The 15,133-nt window shown below is 26.6% G+C and overlaps 1 protein-coding gene across 1 annotated transcript; it reads left to right on the top strand.

Annotated features, from left to right (window-relative positions):
* The first annotated feature begins 1,595 nt into the window (after positions 1-1,595).
* Positions 1,596-14,114, top strand: Rpn12 (regulatory particle non-ATPase 12). The gene is made up of 7 exons (XM_016063242.5): positions 1,596-1,961; positions 2,344-2,416; positions 8,205-8,307; positions 9,316-9,409; positions 9,978-10,076; positions 12,340-12,525; positions 13,922-14,114. Exons 1-7 carry the CDS (start codon positions 1,851-1,853, stop codon positions 14,060-14,062), a joined length of 807 nt encoding a protein of 268 aa, XP_015918728.1. The 5' UTR covers positions 1,596-1,850; the 3' UTR covers positions 14,063-14,114.
* Positions 14,115-15,133: the final 1,019 nt, after the last annotated feature.

Raw genomic sequence — 15,133 nt, 5'->3', positions numbered from 1 at the left:
ATAAATTTTTTAATTTGCCTGTTTTCGCGTGTTTCGCAGAATTATTTTACCAATTATCAACTATTTAATTATATTTTAACATTTCTCAAATTCTTATTCCTTACGCTATATATATATATATATATATATATATATATATAGCATAATAAATAAATACAAAAAAATTAAGAAAAATTAGTTTTATTTATTGCGCATAAGCTGCAAGTAAATAGAACTCATAAAATAAGTTCAAAATATAGAGAAAACTTGGGAAAAATTACAGAACAATGAAAAAAGGGGAAAAAACGAAAAATAATAATAAAAATAACAAGAAACCAAAGGAAGAAAAGGACAAAATTTTTTTAAAAAATCCTGAAAATAATATTTTATTTTCTTAAAATTTTTTGTCCTTTTTCTCGGATACATTTTTTGTCCTTTTTTTCCCCCGGTTTCTTGTTATTTTTATTATTATTTTTCTCCCCCCCCCCTTTTTCTTCATTGTTCTGTAATTTTTCCCTTGTTTTCTCTATATTTTAAACTTATATATATATATATATATATATATATATATATATATATATATATATATATATATATTATTCTTTTATTAATATACTAATGAATTGTTTAAGTACTTTAATTTAGGTTTTCGTTTAAAGTAAAATTTCCTTTTTAAATTATCGTCAAATTTTATTAAAAGAAAACTTAGAGTTATTGCCATCAGATTTAAATCTTGTTAAGATTATAAAAATATTCTGCTGATTAACATTATTCTGTACAAGACAACCGAGTATTTACTAACGGCATGCTATTTTTTCGAAAAATGAAGTTAACTTATCGATTTTCTTTTTTTTTTCATTGTTTCTCATTTATTTGAGTAATGAAAAGTAAATGCCTACATGTGTACAAAAGGCAACAGTTTGCTGTGTTTTTTAAATGAACAAACCATTTTTGACATACAATTTTATTTTGACGTTCAAGCTTATATTAAAATGTCACGCAACATTCTCCAATTTCTTCAATTGCAAAAGGAAAAAGAAATATCGAAAAAAAGAAACAGGTATAAAACCTTGTGAATGTGTATTATAATTTCTTCCAGATTTCACAATTTTTACGGGATTTTTTTTTGTGATTTGCCCTACAACCCTGCATATAATTAAAATAATACAAATTTGATCCTAGTATAAAATCTTCATATTTAAAGAAGTAAGAAACAACTTTAATGCAAGTAATGCCTCATAAAAAGTGTATGTGTTCTAAGATTAAAATCTTGGAAAATTTTAAATAATTTATAAATCGATGCAAATTTTATTAACTATTTAAAAAAAAAAACATTCCAACCCCAGTTTTTTTTTTTTTTTTTTTTAATATTCTCAGTTTAGTTGCTTAGTAACGGAGTATTTCTCTTTTGCTGATAACGCGGCTAGATAATGGTTTTATTAGGGAAAATTTCGTAGTACGTTTCTATTATATAACTGTGAATAGGAGGGGAGAAGTGTCAAGCCATGGAACCAGTCCTCTCCCTAGATGGCGTTTTCAAACGTTGTGAGCGCGAATTATGGTAAACGGAAGCAAATTTTGGGCGGTAAGCTAAAAGCGCAACAAAGAAGTTAACCAATCCTACAGACTACAAAATTCTTAACTCGCTGCCGTTTGTAAAGTATTTCAAACTCCGACAGTTAAAGCGGAACAGTGAAAACGAAACGGTTGAAAAAGTTTAGTGTATTTTGTTGAATCTGTTTTTTTTTTATAATACCTATATTTCCTTAGTCATTCTTCATTTTCAACCTTTGTTGTGGTTCTAATTTTAATTTTAAAGAGTAAGGAATTACAGACGCTTTAAAAGCAAATTTTGTTACTTTGCTTTGAATATGGCTTCTGCTGTTAGTGATGTCGTTCACAATTATCAAGTTCTTCTTCAAGAGTGGTCCAAAAAGCCTCCGAATCTAGAAAAATGTGGACAAATATTAGAAAATTTAAAGGTTAGTGCCATTAATTTAAAATGATTTAATGAGATTCACTTGAGTTATTATTAACATCCTGCTCAGAAATTTTTAATTTTCGGATTACATCAAATAAATTGATATAAATATAAAAATTTTTGATATAAATTTTCAACACCAATTTTATTTCAATGCATACCCGAAAGTTATAATGTAATGACATTTATCATTTGACAATCGTTAAGACAACAAAAATCGTTTTTTATTACTTGAGAATTTAATATCTTTATTGGCCAACAAATTGATTTATAATATTTCTTTTCTATTTGCGTATTATGGTTGGCCAACCAATTATGTCCAGTGTTTAAGACCTTATGAATTATTATATTTAGTATAATTTATTATTTTTAACCATATTTAGGTTGCCCTGACCCAGATGAGTTTTCTTCCTACTAGTGATAAGACTGCAACAAAGCAAGAACTACTCGTGGCACGTAAGTTATGAGGATATCCTCATCTGGTATATTTTTGTATCATGATCTGCTGTACCAGCTCCAATCGCCATAGTACCAAAAAGATTTATAACGTGAAAATTTTTTTAAAAAAAACATGTAGAAGCTTGCTTGAGGGTGACTATAAGCTATAACTTTAGAGTTGGTTCTCTTATGTGATGTCTCACGTCCACTGATCGAAAATTACCAAGACTTAGTGATTATTCTGCCATAGATCAAGATACATAAATCTTCTTTTTCGATTAGGGATGTAGCGAATATGCGATATTCGGTGAGGCAAATATTCAGCTAAGTTTTATTTGGAAAAGTATATATATATATATATATTTTTTTTGAGAAATTCAAATAGATTTAATAAAGAATAAACTAAACTAATCTTTTTTTCTATACTTTTTTAAAAAATTGATTTTACGTATATTTGTTAGCTCTAATTAAGTTAATTTGTGTTATAAAAGACAAATGGAAAAGCAAAATTTGAAGAGTTGAAACTGCATTTACTCCATACTGAACCATGAGTTTTGTAATGTTGATTTATATTCTAATTATATTCAAGCAAGTCTCTTTGGTCATTTTTTCAACACTTTGTTTTAAAGCTTATGACTCCCCCTCCCTTCATTTTTGCTTGTTTTTCTGTGTTAATTATTGTGCAGAATTTTAACATTGTTTCTAATACAATTTATTATTTTATTTCACCTTTTTCTGTACAGCAAGACAGATAACTGGTAACATATATAATTGTGATTCTCAACATTACAGTTATATTTTGAACTAAAATAAAAAAATTTCTGCTTCTCTTTTACTTTTTTTTTAATAACTTTTCTATATCATTTTTATTATGACAGCAATTTTTAATGAGCATTTATAATGAATGTTATTCTTTTATTGTCACTTTTTCTATAAATACGGCGTTATGAAAAAATTAATAGAAATCTTGAGTGTTAAATAAAATTAAGAACTAGTATTTTTGTTTTAGCTTTTGCTTTTTCAGAAAAGTTTTATTTTTATAGATATTTTACTATGATGCCACATTTATGAGGGTTTATATTAGTTAGAGTTTAAACTTTATTTTTTCTTGAAAATATGGTAATTAGAAAACTGAGATGTTTAGCTTTAGAATTGTCTTTGAATAATTAAGATGGATTTTTATTTTTTCTATTTTGCTTCTGTATATAATTTTTTTATAATGGGCATTTTTATGATTGTGCCTCATTTTTAAAGGCGTTTCTTATAGCATTTTTCATTTTTACCGTTTTATGATAATTTTTTTGCGGAAAATATTATTTTTAGTATTAAAACTTTATTTTAAGAATTAAGAAGAAAAATTTCTGTTTTTCTTTTTGTTTACCATTACAGCTTTAGTTTTTTTTTCAATAGCTGCTAGTGTTTTAATTATTTTAAATTACCTTAATATCTAATTAGCTTTATTATCTTAAACTTTTTAGTTAAAGTTTTTTTCTCCCTTTACCCCATACCTACAATACAGCTAAGTTTTGATTATTTTTTAATAATGACTAAACCAGTGTTCTCTCTAACCAGTGAGTGATCCCGATAAATGCGCTCTCTTTGCCCATTTTATAAAAATAATCTGCCATCCCTTACAAACACCACCTTTTTATTCATATTCCATTTTTAAGAAATTAATTAACTGTTAAAATACCTGCACAAAAATAATCTGTGTTTGGTTTAATTCTTATTACTATTAAAAATATTTACTTTGTTAGGATTATTCTCAACTGGTTAAATTTTTATAACTTTGTCTTTTTTTGAAGGAGGTAAGTATATTATTAAATTTTTTTTAGTGATTTTAAAGTTATTTTTTTAATAAGTACTTATTTTTTAATGAAAATACACCTTTAAATGTTCATTTTCTAATAATTTTCTGTATAAATTAAGGAAAGAATCTTTTAAGCTTTTTATCAAAAATAATTTATTAAGTTTACTTTTTTTGAAGAAAAAAAATGAATGCACATAGATTGTCTCTCAACATGCTTTAATTATTAGTATTTATTAAATACAAATTTTTCTTTTATTTAGATAGTGAAAATTATTTTTTTGAAATATACACATAAAATAGTATTAGACGGAAACTAGTATTAGAACTTAAGAATTGTTGAGGATCACAGTCAGTTATTACATGATATTACACATTTTGATAAATTTTTGCAGTGTTTTAAGAGTTCCGTTTCTGTGAGAAAGCATCCTGCCTTTTTTCATTCCTGACAAGAACTCTGACTAAACTTATTTATATATAAAAAATATTTTTTGACAATTTTATTTTTAAAAAAAGATGGTTTCGGTTCGGCCGCCTAGTATTCAATTCATTTATTCTGCCAAACTGACAAATTTCTTTTTTCTTTGTCCGATTGCCAAAAAATCACCAATCCTTACCAAATATTTTGGCACAGATCACAAAATAGAAATCTTCCTATGGTTGTAAATTATTTGTTAATATATTAGTTACATTGAATGACTAACTGTGTTGTTGAACCCAAGCTGAAAGAATATTGTTGCTTAAGTTATCTAATCAGGTGGAATAGATTTTTGACTCAGTACTGTTGTTACTTGGCGTTTTAAGAATATGATATAAAAACATTTTAGTGTATAATACGAAATTTAAGCTTAGGTGCCCCCTGAAAATTTAAAAAAATTTTTATGTGGGAATTAAAATCACAAATGTCTGGCAAACAACAAATTATCTCACTTAACATTTTCTATTTGGGGATATTTTCATACTGTGATCTGCTACACTAACTGCAATTGCCAAGATATGGGTTTTAACTTGCAAATTAAAAAAAAAAGAAAAAAAAGAAAGAAACATTTAGGCAGCTACGAGTTCTACCCTATGAGTTCGACCCCTTCTGAGATTTTTTTTTCTTTTCATTTTCTCACGGGCTGTTGTTTAAAAGTCGCCAAGACTTGGCAATTATTTTGGTACAGATCATGATATGGAAATCATCCTGTCACTTTTTTTATTTACAGATGTAATCAACTTTGTTAAAAAAAACAAAGTTTGTCTACGAAGTACTTTACTGGCTTACCTTAAGGCTGTCTATGTATATAAAAGGAAATAATAATTTCGTCATCATTTGTTGGTTTGTTTTAAAAGCTTAAAAATTGCACAACATGCAATTTTTATTATTTATATAAACTCGTAACTTTTGCAAACATGCTCACCAATTTATTAACCGTAGATCATGATGATTAGTTAGAATAAGAATGAAGGTCTATTTTTCATTCATTCAAAAGGAATTCACATTTATTATGTGATATTTAAAAATTTCTTTTAGAACTTTATTATATATTTTGCTTTTGAAATGAATGAAAAAAGAAAATTAAAACATTTGTTTCTAAGCATTCCAAAAGATTTTTAAGGAACATGCAGAGATGTTTATTAATTTTAATTCATAATTCTGTACAAATTAAACTTATCACAAACAACCAATATATACAATATGCATTCATATTTTATTGGTAATTTAATTATATGTTCGCTGTATAATTTAATTTTTCTTTTGTTAACAAATTGTTTATCAAATAAAATATAAGCTAACAAAGTGAGATTTATTAATATGGAATAAATTATAATTTTGGTAGTCCTTAATTTAATTAATGTAAAATATTAATTTAATCTGGAATGTCATGACAATTTCATAAAACTAAAGATTTAAAATGTCAGAAATGATTCGGTAGTAGAAACTATTCAGTATCAGAAACTATTAAGAATTTTCAAAGTTTGAACAGAACTAATATAAAATCAGAAAATATTCTTTCCAGTCCCTCTGTTATAAGAGAAGCTTAATTAGATGATGTTTTGACTGATGTTCTAGATTATGCTTTTTTACTGAATTCTGGGATCAATATTCCTAACTCTATCTTTAAATATAGTTCTTTTTACAAAAGGTACAGTAGATTGAGACAGGTAGTCTATGATAGAGATCTTAACATAAAATGGGGCTATTTTGGTCTAATCTTTTAACATGTTCAATACAGAATTTTTTTTAACCGAAAACTTGATACGATAAATATTATGTGTATTGAATAAGTATTTTGTGTATGCATATTTCACATAATTTAAAAATTATTTTATATAATTTTAATAAGAATGTGGGGAGAGGCATATCGACAATGTCAAGTTTCATCTGTGAAAAGTTACCCCGCCATAGAATTGAGTTAACATGTCTTATATACTAGTGAATTGGAATTATATTTTTGAAGTGGTAGATACACTACAATAATAAAAAGAAATAAACTAAATTTTGATAACTATATTGGAATGAACAATCCAGTGTGATAGTTCTGAGCATTAAAGTAACGTTGCATTTTTGGCAGGGTTGGCAGGTTTTTGGACATGTGACAGTTTTTGACGGTTTAAACCGTCATGTCAAAAACCTCACTGTCAAAAACCTATATTCATATGTGAAATTTAATTAATACATAAAATTTATATATCTTTTATAAAGGATAGTGTTTCTAAATATGTTCAAGAAAAAATAAATTTAAAATTTTGAAAAAACACTTATATAAAAATTTCCATAATAATTTGTTTAAATATTTCATGGATCAGTGACTGTAATGTTCTCCTGTTTAGTTTGACTTTTGTGATTGATTGTTAGTTTTTCAGAAAAATCAGTAAATCTGAATTTTAAATCTTCCAATTTTTTTTAATTCATAGTTAAAATAAGACAATATAAATTTAAGTGCTTTCTGTTAAATACACAGAGTAGTTAGTGTCGATTTACAGTATATTCAGCCTATTAATTTACTATGCTGAAAATTTAGTTTATCCAAATACTTGTGAATTTCATTTTGATGAATACTATATAGTTTTGTTGAATATCTAAATATTCAGCCTTTGAATAATTACTTCTTGCTTTCAAGATATACATTATTTGTATTCTTAATACAAGTGGAGAAAAAAAAAATTAAGAGATAAAAATTGTTTTAAAATGATAAGTGTAATAATTATAAATAAATATAATAAACAATATGAGTTATATTTATCATTATTCATAAATATAACTACTTATAAATTCAAATTAACATACTGGATAATAAAGATATTCGGTATAACATTCAAAAAAAATTTTATACACTTATATCAAATTTGTATTTATACAACATAACTTGTAAGTTCCTTATAAATATTAGTTATATGTTCCTTATATGTCAAAAACTTTTAGTAATAAACTTTTAATTTTCTAAATATCAAAAAAAAAAAAAAATTTTTTTTTTCAAAATATAAATACTTAAACAATTTTTGTGCAAAATTTTTCTGCACATGCATTTGAATATAAATTTCTGAGATTTTAAATCTGTTATTTTACCTTAATTTTAATTAAAAAATATTTAAAAACCTGCTGATTACCTATAGTATAATTAAATTTCAATATAATGCATGGCAACTGTTGGTAGTTTTGAAGTTTATATATTTTCTTGGCAAACTTAAGTTTTTGACGTCAAAAACCCAACCCTGATTTTTGGAATAGCTAATTTTATTTTATCAGTCATTATAATAAGAGTCACTGTAATAGAAAGCTGCATTAAAGAACATAGATGGTATTTATTTACCCTGACGGAAGTGTTATTTCGGTAAAGAGCATTTCAACATCTAGTGATAAAAATTTTTATACTATGAAAATCAATGTATACTGAAATAATATACCTTTGCAAGAAGAGCAGGAAAAGAAAAAGTTTGAGTCATTTAAAAATTATTGACTTAGGCTCTAGAAAATTAAAATTTTGAAATGAGAATTTTTTTTTAATTATTTAGGTGACATTTTAGAATTAGGTGCCCAGTGGAGTATCAAGAATCAAAATATCCCTGCCTTTGAACGCTATATGGCTCAACTTAAATGTTATTACCTGGATTACAGGTGAGTTTATTTACAGGCAGATAGTTTAATGATTTTATAAAGTAATTGAAGTGTTCTGTGTTGATGAACATAATGTTTATAACATAAGCTTAAAGGTTCATTAAATCAGGGTAATCGTAAAACAAGAGTCTACAATATTATGAATAAAGCTTTAGTGCCGAAAAATGAACTGGAAAATGTTTAAAAATTGCTTATCTTGTATTGTTTTTTTGTATCTACATTAAAAAAATAAAATGTAAGAGTTTTATTTGTGATTTGTCTTTGTTTACAAACAATTTTCTCATTATTAAAGATGAGTGCAACACTCCCATGTGTAAAGGAGTAGAGGGAAAATCTAATATTGACAGGGAATTTTATTTTGACTGTAAAAAGCAAGGAATAGTCGGGGGGAAGTTGCATTTTTTTTTTACTAAAACCTGGAAAATTCCTAAATCATACCTGAAAGTATCAAGTCTTAGAATTGTCAGCAACAGTAATCAGACTTGATTTAAAAAATTTCTTTTCATTTGTAAAACAGTATTTTATTTATTTATTTTTTATTGTGCACTACTCTCATAATTTACTTTAAAGGGAGTATTAGTTTATAAGTCAGGGATAACTGTTACTAACCTATAATATAACTGTTACATAAAAGGATAACTACATATTACATAAAAATAGCACATCTGCCAAAAAACGTTATTTCAAACAATTTTTCAAGTGGTATTATAAACTTCATTTAGAATTTTAAAAAAAAAACTTATATTAGCAAATTTTTCTTCATATGAATGACAGTATGAATGATATATATAAATTAATACCTTAATTTTTTTATATATATGATTATGTTATAATTATTAAGACAAAACTGAACTAAAGCATTCAGTAGACTACTTGAATATTTTTTGCATCTCCAGCCTTAATTTGTACTAATTAAAATTTTCGGATAATTTACTGTTATATGAACATCATTTTAAATTTGTTGTTAAATTCTTATGCATAAGTTAAGAATGTTATATTTTTATAAAGGAATGATTTGCCTGAATCTGCATCAAAATATCAACTCCTTGGTCTGAATTTGCTTTGCTTGTTAGCTCAAAACAGAGTTGCTGAATTTCATACTGTAAGTATCTTTTGATCTATTCAAATAATCATAAATTTTATAATACAATACTATACAATATTCTCTAATTACTGCAGAATATATAATGGTAGCAGTCGTGTGAGCTTATAAAATTACATTTGAATCATAAAATTACCAATGATGTTATAGTTATATGGCATTGTACAAAACTTTTTTTGCATCGTAATTTTTTCTGATTTTGTATATCGATTTAAATATGAAAAAATTAGCAATTAAGAAACAATTTAGACCTCTGTTTTTTGTTACTATTATTTATTTTTTTACTTCATTTATTCTTTTTGATGGTGATAGAAACTGGACATTCACAAAGAAATTTTAAAAAATAAAAAAAAGTGAAAAAACTAAAAGCAATAAAAATTTAGTTGAATTTTCTTGTGCCAGGCTAACCGAAAAGTACCCATATTTCCCTTAAAAATGCCATTATAACTTTGTGTTATATAATTTGTAAAGTAAATTTGATAGATTATTTTAAAACTTTAAATGTTCAATTTAAAGTTTTAAAAAAAATATGTATTTATAAGTGCTGATGTGTCATTCCTCTTTAAAGGAACTGGAGCTTCTACCTGCTAAAGAAATTCAGTCAAATGCATACATCAGGCATCCCGTATCAATGGAACAATACCTAATGGAGGGCAGCTATAACAAAGTAAAATTTTTCATTGCGCTTTACTGTGTAAATTAGATATGTATGTAAAATGTAAAAATCCTGCTAACATGTCTTATAAGTCACTAGACCCAAACATGTACTTTTAATGGATAATTTAATTCTATTCTCTTATTTATAGCTGGGAAGGAAATTCTTGATTAGAATATTTCTTTCCTCTAATTTTCTCCCTTGATTCGATCCTCGGGCTGGGCAAGGTTGACTCAGCCTTTCATCCCTTCAGTGGGTCGATAAATGAGTACCAAGCATGCTTGGGAACTAAACACTGGGGGTTCCGCATTCGGCTGACCGGAACATCTGCTCCTACACCCCAGAGTCCCCAAGGTCAAGAAAACTGGGATGGGCACGGTAGCCCTTGGCCCTCTATGAGCTGTCGCACCACTGAGTTTAGTTTAATTTTTTCCATTTACATAGATTTGACCACAATCGTTTCAGTATGATTTTCATGGTACGTAGCGTTTTTTTAAAGTGCTTATTTTTTATTTTCTTTTTTAAAAGGTGCTTTTTTTCATGTGGTGTTTTTAAAAAGTGCTTTATTTTTCCTTTTCGAAAATGAGATTTTTTTCTTTACTGCATCGGTTTTCGCTGCGTACTATGCAAAAGCGGGGTTTTCACTTTGTTCTATTCAACGTTTCCACAAATCATTCAACCACAATCCATTTCGGCATACTGTCGGCCCGCAACGTATGATAGCACCCCAATCATGTTACCTGTTCGATTAAATGCTTGGGAGTCCGTATGTGCTTTTACTTAGCTGGGTTCGGTGAGATTTTTGCAGTCTCATGTGCAACTCTGCTGCATTTTGCAAGATATTCTCAATTTCAGATTTCATTTTCCACCCTCTGAAATTGAACCGAAAAATCTCAATCTTTTTTTCGAGGCTAATACAATCAAGAAAAGAATTCTTTGTCAGAAACTAGTTATAGTTATTTTATCATGATCATGTAAAGTCTTTGAAAACTATTTTAAATCTTGTTAATGTATATAGTGCTTAAAAAGTACTTTAAAGGTGTTTATTTTTTGTTGAAAGATATGACTACACACCCTGATTTTTGTTTCTTTATAATTTTGACATCAAAAAAAGTAACACTTTTAAAAAATCCAAATATATTTTCAAAACCGTTTTTGTTATTATCCATATGAAAAAATTAGCAAAAATACAACAGTCTAACTTTATCACTTCAATTCTTAGGTTGAAATTGTCACAAGCTCCTCAGATGACACAAACTAATGGTATGACAACTGTTATCACAGCCTACAAAGAAAGGTTAATGATAATGTGATTTTGGCTTGAAGTTTTATCTTGAAATTTACAAATGAATTTTTTAGAAACATAATTATTTTAGCTGATGCATTTCAACCTGCTTGTGTCTGAAATTTTGATATTTGAATGTTTTTTATTAGTACAAGTGCATGAATCACAGTGTTAAAACAAAAATTTGACACACTGGTGTTTGTCTATTGCACACCCCAGTGGCTGAATGTTTTCGGATTTTCTGTGACAAAACTCTATAGCACTAATATCTTCCTGCAATATACTTTCAATAATAAAAAAGATGTATGTTACTAAAGGTAACAAAAAAACTGTGTTTACAAAGACGAAAAAAAAAACATATTTTTTAATTGAATATGCAATATATTTTTTAATTCTAGTATTATGGGTGATATTCTCGCATTTTCTTGAGGGGGCGCACTAATTTCCTTTATCACATTTTGCAAATCATCATCACATTAAAAAAATTAAATATCGTGACATCTGTTCACACAAATTGTACTCTTCAGAAAGGTGTTACTTAAATGCAATGTTTCATTTCAAGATTTAATTGTTGTAAGAAAAAATATCGGGCTTTAAAAACTATGTGGAAATCAAAAGCAATGATTGTTTTAAGAAGTAAATGATCAAATGCGCAATTCGAATTTCCCATATTTCTTAAATATATTCGGATATCTAAAAATCGTGTAAAAATCAATGTCAATAACTGTCGAAAATACAATCACCATGGATTTACGATATCGACATAAATTGAGTGCTCCAAAAAGTGATTATTTAACTGGTTGATTCAGATTCTGCGTGAAAAGCAAACCAAAATTTTTACTTCCCAAAAGAAAAATCTTTCTACAAGAACTCTGTCAGTTCTGCCACTGGGTTGCATACTAACACTTTTTAAATTATTTTAGCATCTTTTTAAATAGTTAGTTTGCATAGAGTTATTATCCAATCTTAAAGAGTGTGTATGTTTTGCAGGTGTTTCTGTCAGGAGGAAATGTACCAGCTGAGAGCTATAACTTCTTCATCAACATATTGTTGGATACTGTCCGGAATGAAATTGCCGCCTGCATTGAAAAAGCATATGAAAAGTTGGCTTTAAATGAAGCTGGCAGAATGCTTTTCTTCAAGAATAAAAAGGACATGGCTGAATATGCAAAAAAGGTACTTTTAATTTCTTTTATTTTTATTTACCAATTACTATAGTTTTAAAGCTATTCTCAGAGGTTGCAAACTATTACAATTTCATAGTCTAGATTGTGATTAAATTGAGATTTTATAGTTTGCAACTAATCTACGATTATTTTTTAAATTCCTTTTAAGAAGGAACAAAAATCATTAAATAGAAAGAAGAAATAAAAAAAAAAATTGAACACCCATCCCATTTATCCCCTTTTGCAACAAGCTATTCTGAATGCTCCATATAGAAAAGCATAACTCAAATCTGAAATGTTGTGAGCAAATATTTTTAGTGGTTCAAAATGCAGGGTGGGTGACAGCCAATAAAGGCACTCTCTCATTTAATCAATTTAATTTTGTAATGAACAGTTTTGTATAATTATGTAGTATCTTAGTGTTACTTTTCTCACTATGATACCTATATTTGAGAAGCCCAAACACTTTTAAAGCTATGGAACTACAAAATAGTGTTGGATATAATAAAAATGTGGGAGATATTTAGATTCTGTTTGAAAGTAATATCGGTAGAGTACTACTTACAACAAAAAGAATTAAATATTTTAATTCTAAATCCATACAACAATACACTTTTTATTTACTAGATTTTCTAACAAAACATTTTTATCCTTTATATGAGGATGGACAGACTTTCCTCTTTAGTTTTTTTTCAAATAAGGTTATCGTTTTTGGATTATTAATTAGAAGTTTTGAGAATTCACCTCAAAATTAAATTATGTATGATTTTTTTAAAAAAAGATATAGTTTTAAAATAAATTATATCTTTTAATTAAATTATTCAAAATTTAATTTTGTGAAGTCTTCTTTAAAAATTTGCTTTATAATACAGAGTCTCATAATAAAAAAAAATGGTTTAATCGATTGAAGTTAGCGATATTTGTTAAGAAATATTTTTGAAAAATGTTATTTCGTATCATTGGTATTTATTTTAATCAAGAATAATATTTTAAGGGAAAAGATTAAAATTACTTTTATAGTGTGGCAGAACACGCAAATTTATTAAAAGTTTTTGCTACAGGTTGTAGTAATAGTGCCCAAACTGTTTGAAAATATTATATTTACTACTATAAAGAGGGAGACCGCATGCCCAAAATAAAACAATATAACAAAAAATATTTTAATTTTGATGTAATTTAAAATAATTAACATTGCATTTTATTCTTCTAAAAAAGTCATTTTTTACTATATCTATAAAAAAGCAGTGGCGATTGCTTGCTCCCAGTTTTACTGAGATTTTTGAGATATTCCCTGATAATTGCTGGATATCCTGTTTGTTTTATTGTGGTACAACAGATTTCTAATATTGCAGCAAAGTGCAAAATTCTTTCCCATGTAATTATTATATGTGCTTTTATATTAACAGAGAGGCTGGTCTTCATCTGGTGGTGACTATTACACCTATGACAATAGGGACGACAAGACACATTCTGATGACACAATACCTGCTTTTGAACTGGCTACTCAAGTTATAGATTATGCAAGAGAGTTAGAAATGATAGTGTAAACATTTTTGTATTTATTTATTTAAAGCAAAAAATAAAACTCATGTTCATTCATTTTTAAATACTATCTCTTTCAGGGTTCGCCAAGTAGGCCCACTTTCAACAAACAAAAAATTTTTTTTACTAAAACTTATTGTTTTGCATTTACTTTTATATAATTAATTGTGCAGCATGATTAATATGATTAAGTTTTTAATATTAGTAAAGTAAAAGTAACTCGAATCTTCATATAATTTTATAGTAGGTACTATTGAAAACTTTAAGTGGGTTTTTTCAAACAGTAATATTTTAATGATATTAAATCAAATAAAAATTTAAATAATATAGTCTGAAAAGATCAATTTTTCAAATATAGTTGCATGGTTTATATATTAATTCATATGTTTAAAAAAATTGAAAAGAAACAATTTTTTTCACCAAGTGATACCAGTTTTATTTTCTGGCTATAAAAAAAAAGCTAAAACTTTTTAAAATTATTTATCTAAAAATAAAATCATTTTCCTAGGGTTAATTATTTGAAAACAAATAGGACAAGTAACTGATACACTTTATAAATCGTATTATAAAAACATGTAAGACCATTAAATATTTATTTCAGTTTTTTATTTAACTCAAGTCAGATGAAATTTTAGTTTTTACTGATTATAAATATTTACAGATAATTTTATAATAGGTAATATCCATATGTTTAATAAATGTAGTAAATAAATGTGTGTGAAAACAAAAAGATTAATAAACTTGTTCCTTTTATATTACTGCATTTATATTTTATAATTCTTGAGTTAAAAAATTATGAAACTTAATGTGCTTAACAATAAAGATTCAAATATGTATTAGTGATAATGCGTTATTTAAACTTAATTTAAAATACATATAACCAGGGTTCCCCAAATGGGCCCACTTTGAAAAAACCCACTTGGTGGTTTTTTTCACATTGTTTTCTTTTTAATTTGGTTCAAAAAGAAGTATCTCCTAATACTATCATTGGACACATCGTTGAAGTTAGCAAATATTTTAGAAATGTGCATCAAGCACATGGATGGGCAAATGAAAAAGACTGCTTGATGACCATA

This window comes from Parasteatoda tepidariorum, chromosome 6 (genome assembly GCF_982258835.1).
Source record: "Parasteatoda tepidariorum strain Cologne lab strain chromosome 6, Ptep-v5.0, whole genome shotgun sequence".
Lineage (NCBI taxonomy): Eukaryota > Metazoa > Arthropoda > Arachnida > Araneae > Theridiidae > Parasteatoda > Parasteatoda tepidariorum.
This window is presented reverse-complemented; position numbering and strand designations above follow the sequence as displayed.